General features: G+C 40.7%; 1 protein-coding gene and 1 non-coding gene across 2 annotated transcripts in view; one reads left to right on the forward strand and one right to left on the reverse strand.

The window, feature by feature from the left end:
- LOC112576674 overlaps positions 1 to 9,354 on the reverse strand; it is a 54,159-nt gene extending 44,805 nt beyond the window's left edge. The window contains exons 1-3 of the mRNA XM_025259305.1: positions 8,946 to 9,354; positions 6,012 to 6,097; positions 4,474 to 4,606 (exon numbers count right to left, since the gene is read on the reverse strand). Of these exons, the coding sequence (XP_025115090.1) occupies positions 4,474 to 4,606; positions 6,012 to 6,097; positions 8,946 to 9,162 (436 nt within the window). The 5' untranslated portion in view covers positions 9,163 to 9,354. The remainder of the gene's footprint in view (positions 1 to 4,473; positions 4,607 to 6,011; positions 6,098 to 8,945) is intronic.
- On the forward strand, positions 7,379 to 7,522 carry LOC112553509. Its single transcript, XR_003097065.1, has one exon. It is a non-coding gene; the product is annotated as a U4 spliceosomal RNA (small nuclear RNA).
- Positions 9,355 to 11,674: the final 2,320 nt, after the last annotated feature.

An 11,674-nucleotide genomic window follows, 5' to 3' on the forward strand; every position in this document is an offset into this window, starting at 1 on the left:
AACAATGAATGTGACTAAGCCGGTAGCTTTGTACACACCTGCCTCGTTTTAGTCGTTAACTGGAAGGAAATCGTCTACCAGCAGTCCAGTAATGCAAGTTCGTGGTCACCACAAAAGTCATAAGACCATAAGGCGCCATTATGTAAACCCCAATGCTGAATACTTGGAGCTGTTTAGCCAGACCTGAAGTCAGCAGTGGCCTCTTCACGAGCCATTACCTACCAGATTAACCTGTCTACTATTACTTTATGTGTGGACATGCCAATGTTTCCCCTTGTAGGAAATCTGATCTCAGTTATCAGTTAGGGAACTAGTCACAAACTTAGAACCTCTTGGTAACCAGATATTCAAAGTGGCCAATGAGAAGGTTGGTGGCTAAAAATAACCCGCGAGTACGCACTAAAATTTAGCGAGATTTTAGCTTTGCCAAGTTATGTCTTTGTGAATCTAGGTCTGGTTCACAAAAATGTTGCTGCAGTCAATGTACGATATGGCACGGATAAACAAATCAAAATAACAGTAAAGGTAACTGTTATAGATATCCCATAATGATGATTCTGACATTAAAACATTTTCATAAATAGGTAAAGAAATGAACCATGTGAGTCTTAATGCCATCAAACTCAGTATGAAGATATATTCGTCTCGGTAAGTAAGTGCCTGAAAATAACATCCTATTGACTGAATGGAAGCAGCCAGTCACCTTCAAAATACTGTCTTCGGTTAACAGCTACATACAAAACAAAACAGCGAAATCTTGTAAAGCGTTGCAGTACATCTGTCACCTGACATCTCAGTCCGGTTTTGCACGCGCTTCCTGGTTTAGCCAATATTTCTATCATTGCTTTTGCATGTGTAAGCAGCTGAGGCAGCGTTCGCTAAATCAATTTGCCTTTACATGGCCACAGTGCCAAATTTTTTTTTTTTATCGCGAGGAGTAATGTCTTAATGTTTAGGTTAATTAGGACGGCTATCGTTTCTTGCGTTCTTGCTGAATTATAAAACACCGAGTGCAGTGAGAAGTTTATATTTTAATTTTGTTCTTTAGCATTTTGAAGGGAAAAATAAGATTAACTTTGGGTATGCGAAATCTTTATGTATTTTGCGAATAAAGTTGTCACAAATATGTCACAAACACCGTGAGAAAAATAAGCCTTCAAGAAACAAAAAGGAACACAAGTACAAATCCTCCATGCCTTTATCACCTTCTTTCTTTCTTTTTCTCCCATCCCTCCTGAGATTTAGTTGTCAGTCCGATGAGACAGTAATTTCTCTGTTAAAAAGAGCAGAGGCTTTCAGAATTGATATAAAATTGCGAGATGACTAAAGTTTTATTTTAGAAGAAAAGGAACAAGTTGTAACTAGTACAGAAAATTCTTCGTATTGAAAAATCATGATTTGGCTTCAGGGGGTGGTGAAATATAGACCGTGATTTCTGCAAACTTCCCCCCAAACACTTGACTGATAGCGCCTTCCTCCCCTCCTCACATGATGAATACATGGAGATAAAAATATGCATCGCGATTTCGGAGCGAAGATGGTCTTAAGAGTCCTGTCGCGATTAAATATGTTTCTGCTAAAACGGTCTTTCAACGAGCTCTAGAAATGATCCCTACGGACAAGCCCAACAAGAAGGCACTCACACAGACTTTAATACATACGAACATGGATTCGCCCGTCCGCACGCACGTGCACACACAAATACACGCGCGCACACATACACAAACGCGCGCGCACTAAGTGCTTGCATCTGTACTCGGTCAGACGTCTTGACACTTGCCCTTTCTTTTTTTCTGTGACATCTCTTCCTTCTGCATGCCGCGAATAACTTCCCCCACCACAACCCTCTCTCGTCTCTGCTTAAAAAAAAAAATTACACCTGGTAGGTCTTCCAGGTCTATCGTGACTCAACACAGCAGAGAAGAGCAACAGACTTGAACATGCATCTTTTCATGCCGAGTTTTGCAAGACTTCTGTTCAAGTCATTTGCTACTTTCCTTCTCTGCTGAACAGCTAAAATATCAACAAGGTAAACAATAACAATTAAGTTTTTGCAAATAAAGTTCAATGACCTCAATGTCATCGCGCAATATTTTGTTACCTTCGAAACTTCTAACGCATGGACAGAAAAGGAAGATAGTAGGCTCATGTCAGGGACAAGGCAATGTTTTCAAACTTTAAAAAAGTATAGAGGAGATCCGGATTTAAGTGTTACATAAGTGCATTATTCTAATAACGTATCCGATGCCAAATTAGTGTTAATTTTTTTTCCGTCTATTTTTTTCTCTCTCACACACAGCGTCCAAAAATAACTGCAGAGATCCACGCATATGTCTCCCTATTTATGGTCGAAGAACGCCAGGCGCTCATTCACGCAATCTCGTGCGCGTCTGCACGCGCGCTCACGCAAAAGCACAGCAACATAACTGCGTAAGGGGTGGGGTGGTGGGTGAAATAAAAACATTCTGACATCGAAAAGTTCTCCCTGTCTGTGGTTCAGGCATTCGCTCTTGTCTCAAACGAGTCTGTTACCCTTCCCCTTGTGGCAGGTCTGATCTCACTGGTCCAGCGCTCTGAGCCAGGCGGCAGACCTCACCCCCACACGAACCCCCTCCCTCCCCCCATCGCTCAACGCGCACCAGCAAAGACAACCGGAAGCGGGGTCCACAAGTGGTCTTTACTTCACAAGGCAGATGAACATAGAGTGTTGTGCTGCTGATAACTCGACCTCGTCCCCTCCTCCCACCCGTCTCCTTCATCTCCCGGAACACATCCTGGAGCAGACTGACCCCATGATATATCAAGGGAATAAACAGAAGCGGCTGCTGACATGCTGAGGGGTGCAAGCCATTTTCACAGTGCTGTAATGTTTCGCAAAAGTTCAGTGCACGGTAACAATCTGCCGGGCTCTCCAGTCCCCGCTGTCCCTAAACACTGAGTTTAACGGCACCGCTGCCTTTGATATCTGAGTGGGACGGCAGCTGAACGTGCAGTGGATGAGGCAGTACACCACCCTCCTCTTGTTTTTAGTGCGACAGTTGTATTCAGCGCTCTTATACTCTCCCTAATTTTCGTTCTTTTTTGGGGATGATAATGAACAAATGATTCAAGTCAATTGCTTTTGGAGTGTCGCTCTCACGCACTTTTAATATTGATGGCAGCATGATGAATAACTCTTATTATTTTTTCTACGAAAAGCTGCACGAATGAAGAACGTGAATTCATTTTTGTAATAACGGCTATGTAATTGCCATCTCCAAAACTGATTGTTATGCCTTTTTAAATAACGCATGCATGTGTACACTGATAAATTTGTCGCTCCCCCCCCCCCCCTAACAAAACCCCTAAAAAAAAACAACAAACCACCAAACACGTGATTAAGTCAATAGTTTAAAAATAATCCTCATAACAAGCGACTACTTACACGACTAAGAGTTAAAAGAAATGTGTATGTAGAAATGATTAAAAAATGTTGACATGCGAGTGATAAAAATCTATCAGGTCGTATAAAACTTAGCAACAGAATCGATTCACCAAGTGATTTATCCAGGCAGTGCCGCCCTGTCTACAGTCAAAATGACATCATACTAAGCAATACAAAGCACAAAAATCGCAAAACTGAAGCCAGTCAAGCATGCCAGCAGACAAACTGTTGTCTAGTCTTAAGTTAAAGGACATCACGTGTAACTCACGCACTCAAATGCTTTTTCTTCTCTAAATATGGCGATTTTGGTAAACTTCATCTAAATTTTAGTCATCATTTTCAACTGTTAGCGCAAGAAATCCAGAAATATGTAATAAATACGTTGTTGTATGCTCCTGCTTGGTTTTTCTGTTGCAGTTCAGCTGCTTAATTGCTTGTCGCAAATAGTAACATTCACCAACTGCACAGACATTCACAGATGTACGTAATTATCTGTTATTACAGATGGTTAAGCCACATTAAATGCTTAAAGATATAATGGGGAGCACATTTTTTTCTAATCATTACAAAATTTCTAACCTTTTTTTTTTTTTAGAGTGATACGCCTATAAATATCCTCACGCACAAAAAGAGGTCAAACTGCTGACGTCATGTTTGTACGCAAATGTGCCTAATTAACATAAAAGCCTAGTTCTTTCAGTGGCTGAGGCCCTGAACACCTAAACTTTTCAATGTACAATCCTGACGTCTGTACTTCTGACCTCATAGTGATGTTTATAAGCTAATATCTCAAGAACGAAAGGAATGTATTCACTTAGATTTGGTGAACTAGTATCCTGCTCTGCTCTCGACTTAGTTATTTATAAATGCAGTCCACTAGACTTTTAAATACAGCCCAGCATGAAGAAAGCAAAGACTAAAAGCCACCTTAGAATATCCCGCTCTAATTATACATTAGTGACAGGTCATGAGTCAATGTAGATAAGTATATAAGTCACATTCTATCACCACCTGTAGAATGGTTGAAATGTGGCGCTGCGATACCTTACCTGTGATAATGATCTGGACGCCATTGCCGTCAGTCCAGGACTTGTATATCGCGCGGTACTGTTCGCTGATGTCGGACCAGAAAAGAACACCATCGTCCGTGTCTGCAGCCAGGCCGACGATGCGCCCTCCAGGCTATGGAAGGAAAGCGATTCCCATTAAAAGGAAGCCACCATACACTGAACTGTATGTCAAAGAAGCTGGTGCTGAAAAGCGTTGTACTCTGTTACCCTCAAAGTGTCTTAGAACATAGCGGCACTAATATGTCAATGAAATCAACTGTGAATGGCAAGAATGCGATTATTTTCAAGCAGGTTGGTTTGAGAGAAGAAGAGTCTATCATAATTTCATCCGCTATGTCTTTGAGCCACGTGTAACACGTACGACTTCGCCGAGATTAGACAAACTGTCTCTCTCTCTCACACACACACACAAACACACAGAGCAAGAATTCACAGATCTGGGACACTGGTTTCCTTGATATCTAAAATAACCCTTAAATGATAAAACCAGACCAGTATTACAAATTGTCTTCGAATTTTTTACGAAGAAATAGTTTGCTTGTTTGTCATTGATTGTTTGTATGAATTTTATTTTAATCGCTTCCTGCTTCGTTACAGTACTGTGACTGTTGCTGGGATCCAGGAAAATCTCACGACTTCCCGGCGGCTGATTTCCAACGGTAATAAAAGGGGCCGAGGACCAACTCGACACAGAGATAACGACCATTTTCCTTCATGATGATCACGACCGCTGATGAAATAATGAGCCGTGAGTCAGCACGGCGTGCTCTAAATGCCGAGAACAGTGCTGCCGTGAATAACGCCGACAGCCTTGAGGACCCCAGACAGCACACACCGCATCCTTGCGTGACCGTGAGATTCTCGTGGCCCTCGGTAAAACACAGAGCAAACAATGAGGACCGCTTCGCCCTCCCACTTCGTGCCTGCCTCCTCCCAGCCAACGCTAGGACAGTCTGCGGGTTACCTGACACTACGCTTTCATGCTGCTGTGCTATCTCGTCTGGCTGACAAACTAGAAGGAAGGGAAACGATTTATACAGAAGGAAGCCGTCACCATGGAGCGGTCGAAGACAATGGTCAACCCGCTCACGCCGCGCGATTACAACGTGATTACACGAGATTGCAGACAGCAAAGCCGGCACTGGAGATTAGTGTCGCAGAGATCGGCAAGCCTCCCACTGTTTTTGACACCTCCATCCCTTCCCAAAACACGCTCCTTCACCACCCGCTACATACAAGAAGCTTACTTTCGTGTCTATAATCTACGACACTCGTTAATGCTGCTCATTAAACAAAACACGTAAGATTCCACGCTTTCACGCATTTAATTTATTAATTCCACACCGAAGACACAATCTGGCCTTTCTTACGTGTACATCGATTACCTGTCAACGATTTGCAAGCTTCCCGCCTCTTTTTTTGTGCTTTCTATTTTATTTTCTTCTTAGTCAGAAGCTGCGCTAATTCATTGTCTTATTAGTCTGGTTTTACATTTAGTTGTTGTGAACATATCTCACCTGGTGGTATAGCGACTCGTGGGTCTTGGTTTCTTTGTCAATCCTAAGAACATCGGTTCCGTTGGTGACAAACAATTCCACCACGTCTGCAAAGACAGTAGAATGAAAGTGTGAGCGATCGTCCTGAAGTCCAGCATTCAGCGAGTCTACGTCAGTCAAATGCCTTTTGCGGCGCTCGACATTTGCAAGGGCATCTCTAGCAAAGATCAACAGAAAGTACAACAGATGGCAAACGTCGCTAGTCGCGACAACAAAGTCAGCGTGGACTACACAACAGACAACAAACACATGTTGTTTTGTTACAAACAACTTCTAATCAATAACATCTAAACATCTAGTTAGCATTTTCTACGTTGTCCTTCCAGCTTTTACGGTATACTGCCTCCTAATTACTTTTTATCTTGTCCACAAAGGACAGCATCGTCACAGCCTGAGGAAACCGCCGCTGTGATCTAGCGTTAATCAAAACAAGGCCGGGGGGGGGGGGGGAAGAGCTATCTCCCCGTTCTGGCAAAAAAAAAAAGTATGATGCTGTAGCGTGAAAACTGCTCGCCTCTCAACGTGTTTACTGGCATCATAATGAAGCCAACGAGGAAAAAAGCATTCTGGTAGACGGACACTGCTAGCCTAATCAATGAGGATAATTATGTGGTTTTTTTTCTGAGGAGCAGTCATTCATCAAGGATGGATGAGATTAGCTTGCACTGTGAAGCCATCTCTGGTATGTGCACCGTCCAGGTAAACACTTTAATTCATTAAGAGCCAGATACATTTAAGTCCAATCAATATGCATAGTACCATCACATGGAAAGACACACAAAACCACACTTTCCCTCCCATCTCAGTTTTCCTCCCTTCCCAATTTCTCAACGAATTTGCCAATGCACAGCATTATCGACACACTTATAACATTTTAAACACAGGAAGTTGGCCAATCTGACATTTTCCATGTGGAGATGTTTTGATAACGTGCAAATGGGAACAGAACTGCTCTTAAGAAAAATATCATTATGATTATCAATATACAAATAACTGGGTACAGATAGAAATCCATAAATATCCCTGGTCCTCCACCCATCTCAGAACTTATAAAGTCTCAGTTCACATGCTCTTTGGGAAGAATGCCAAAAGTCATCTCTGATATTATTTAGTACACACAATGTAATATAATGTAAATATTAATATTACTGCAGAAAGACTTGCTAATATCATTAATAACCTGAAAGGCCAGGGACTACTGACTATGAATGCCCAGAATGCAAAAGTAGGAAAGCTGCATGCTATAATGCACTAAGAAAATGTGAGTAATCTGATTTCAGTGGTTCATACTTAATGGCACACATGAGGCCACCACCAATACATGAATAAACTTTGTACAGTAGCATTACTATAGCTGATGAGGTTTATCTGTAGCATGGTTATTGCTGATTGAAAACTGATTATGAAATGGACATATATATATATATAGTTTTGTAATATTAATAAATTCCCTTATAGCAGTGAACCTGGATATTCTGGCTACTTTGTCTCTTTCCCTCTCTCTTTCTTTTCATACAGAATAGTTTAGTGTTCATCAGCTAATGGGTGTAGCTTAGAAAGTAGCTGTTAATGCACAAAAAGATCAACTTGATAAGCACAGAGATCACTGCTTAATGTTACTGCAATCTCAATTATCTTCCATTTTCTCTTTTCTCTGTATTTGCGTGTGTTTGTGAACGCGAATGCGCACACAAAAACACTTCTAGACAAAACAAAATTAACAGCATCTTTCTGCATAATAGGAAACGTGAGTTTATATATTTACAACACACTTTGCAAATTAATTACTTGCATCTGAGGTTAGCCATAAATGAGTTGATTGTAACAGCAGAAAACACCAACCAAAGGTTAACAGTAAAAGCACCATAAATAAAACTATAGCATAATTAGCAAACAATGAAATTTATAATTTTTCATGTTTGCAAATGCACACAATATAGTGGAATAAAACTGGATGTCCTATCCTATGATAAGATCCACTATACCACCATACACACTTTTTGCTACCTCTGACCATTCTGCTTAATAAAAACAGAAGGAATCAATGTTGTTTGTATGTTCTTGAGTCTAAGAACTGAGACTGGAAGAAAAAAAACTTATTCTCGGGGATATCATGATGAAACAATGTTTCCTTGATTAATGGCATTCTCCTTAAAAATGGCAGTAATATATCCCACTTTCTTCTTCTTTCAAGTTTCTTACACCCATCATAAAAACAAACAGAAAATGTAATGGAAGACATAGTCTCTTGCTAATGGTCCCCAAAATTAGATTTTCTCATGCTGTAGGAGGACAAGAAGCACATATTGTCCCAGAGATGCTTTAGACAAAAAGGAGAGACAGCGAATTAGAGCCCATACTTCAGATTTACTGTTTTTTTTATATATATCATAAGATTTATTATTACAATATATTTGAGTGTATAAATATTTTAAGTTATACAAAATTAAGGAAGCTGACTTGTTAATATTAAATAAAATATAATTCATTTAAACTGATAAACGTTTTGTAAAATCATCCCTCCTGTCCATTATTTTTTCTATAACAATATGCTGAATAAACAATGTCTTAAGTTATACATTTCTTATTTCTGATAAGACATGGAGCCGGGGGGGGACAGTACTGAAGAAGAACACAATATGAAAGATAATAAATTACAAAATATAAGACAGTATCAGAAATATTGAGAAGAACATTGTGAAGGACTAATAGACTGATAAAATATGCATCTATCACTTAAGTATTGCAGACAGAATTATTGGCACTGATCAGTACCCGCAATGAACGACTGTGCTGGCAAACTAACACACCAACTTGCTATTGGCACATCTGCGCCTGAAGCCAATCGGGTGAATCATTTTTAAGCCAAGGTGTTCAAGAATCAGATCAACTTACCACCTCTGACAGACAACATCGGTAGTGTGAAGATCAGCGCTGTAAGGGAAAGACAGCCGATGAACCATCCTCTTCTTAGACATGGCTCACTAAGCAAGGCCATTTTGCAGAGCAATCCTAACAAAGCGTAGAGGCATTGGCTGCGAACTTGCGATGGACCGAACGCTAGGTTTCGAACTCTATTCTTCTGTCGTCTGCGCTCGCTTGTAAAAAGCATTCAAGAGTTGTCCGTCACATTTTCAGTAAAAACGGTAACCTAGATCTCTATTAGCACATGAAATACAACGAAGTGCAACCGTTTTTGAAAATTCAATCATTTTTCCCAGAGGATGGGACCACGCGCACTGGAAATCTGCGTTGCTAGCAGCCGACAGAGATCAGCAGTGAAATGGAGAGGCGCCAGCAGACGGCCGCCAACAGACCTGGAGCAGTCCATTTTCCGGCGTGGGGGGAACAGGGTCGGTTCAATTACGATTCGCCTGTACTGTTGTTGAACTGATGCCTTATGTTACTCTACTCGGCAATTTTTTTAGTTAAAAAACCCCCAAATATAAATTATCGACAGTTTCTCAACGAAGATGTAAAAATCTTTAGATTTTTGAAAAGCACGTGCTCATTGTCGGTAGTCGCGCACGTTGAAGGTCGTGAGTGCATGGCACAGTATAATTTTTCATCCGACTTCAATTACACATTGATTCACTTTCTTGTCGCTGAGACAAAGGAAAAGTGATAATTTTTTCAAGTTCACGGTAAAAGTCTGGTTTAAAATTTATTCACCCAACTTAACTGATTGCGAAGGCGCAGTAGACACGCTGGGGCTTAGGTTTGTGTGTAGGTTGGGTCTAGCCCTAGGGCTTTAGTATATAGATACAGGTGCTTATATATTGTTGTTGTTATTATTATTTTGCAGAATGATATTGAAGAGAGAAAATGTTTAGTTGAGGTAAAGGTTTGCAAGTCGGCAGCCACGCTAGCTTGTTTGCGCAATCATATATGTTTCTGCCAGTGGCAGAAAATGTGCGAATTGGTTTCTTGTTTTTAGTAGGACAATACTTGCACACAATCATCTTGCGGTGATTTCGGGGGAAGGAAACCAGAATACCCGGAGAAAACCCCCGACGCCAAGCCCTGTGAACAGGTGTCCCATACAGTGTCCCGAGACGAGATCTGAACCCGGAGCCGCTCACTGCAGTGGTTACAAGCGGGGGTTTTAGCCATTACACTACCGGGCGCCCCTAAAATGTGCGAAAACTACAGTCGCGTGACACATGCTTTATGTTTTACGGATTTTCGTAGGTGAAAAAGCACATTTTGTCTAATCTTAGACCTCGGCCACATCTAACCAGCTTCACACACTATATGGGTCCAAGGTACTTTATGTTTATTATTTAATGTCGTTTATGAAATTGTTATTATATGATCCATTTTTATGTGCCTATGATTGAAAAGGTACGTCATTCTGCATTCTCGTTTGGCTTATTATACACTGCATAATGGGGTGTGACCAAGTCGCGTACCCTGAATCAAGCGATCAATCAAAGGAAAAGCACCACTGTAAAATTGTGTGTTGATAGGCGTGAGGTCGGCTGTAATTACTTCCCTTGCATTGCTCTCTATCGAACGGTGAAGCATTTTTACATTTTCCTTTACTCTATTGTTGTATCTGTCTGTCTCAATAGAAAACACTTAACACACATGAGGACAAAGCTGATCAAAGGAAATCACAGGGATCATTAACGTGAACATCCCATAAAATGTGCAGTTTGGACGGGCACGCGCTGTTAGAAAATATTTCGGGTTCTCCACCAATCTCATAGAGCCCAGCAGTCAAAAACTGAAGAAATATTTTGTGATTACAGTTAGCATGCTAAAAACTCCTTTCAATGTATGAAATATACAAGATTAATAAAGGAACAGATGATAACATAGTACGTATTAGTGTTAACATAGTTTTTACTAACCTTATAGTTTTTTCTCCAATAATGTGAGATTTGGATGCGAGCACAGGGTGGGTAACTCTGCATAAGGAGACCCGCATCTATTGCAGTCATTTCCCTTACATAAGCAGCTTTTTCATAAAAGGGCTAATACACTTTAAATCAAGGAAACGCTTTTGGATATGAAAGGAACCATGAACCCAGCAGACAAGGGCAATAATTAACATTTAAGATGAGCGACTTTAATTTATGTTTCGTGTAATCTTAACGTTAAAAAGAAAAACGTGCGGGATGGGTTTGGAGGTGGGGAGGGAAGACTTCCTACGATATTTCAATCTAATTGTGCTCTTTGACAAACTATTTTGGTAATTCACTTGATAGGAGTTGCCTGAATTTACTTTTAAAAAGTATCAATCCAACATGCGCAAACTTTATATAACACGCACCCGCCGTTAAACCCCTCACACAGATTCTGCACACGCACATAGCACTCACACTGTTTCTAATCAAGACATCACTGTCACACCTTCTGTAGTAGCGTTGCATACCGACGGACACAACCCAATGACAGTTTCACAACGTTATCTTCTGGATTTAATCCGCGAAATGTTTTACCAGCGACACCCTGAATCTCATGTTGGTTAGGTTTTCTAACGGTAGCAATGAAATTTAATTCCCTTCCTGCATCATTGTAGGCAATGGTTTCTGTTGTAATATATCTTCACGATTATTTCGTGTAAACGTTGTCGGTTATTCCGTCTATACCCGAATACTTGATAATAAACAGGGAAG

Source organism: Pomacea canaliculata, linkage group LG12, assembly GCF_003073045.1.
Source record: "Pomacea canaliculata isolate SZHN2017 linkage group LG12, ASM307304v1, whole genome shotgun sequence".
Lineage (NCBI taxonomy): Eukaryota > Metazoa > Mollusca > Gastropoda > Architaenioglossa > Ampullariidae > Pomacea > Pomacea canaliculata.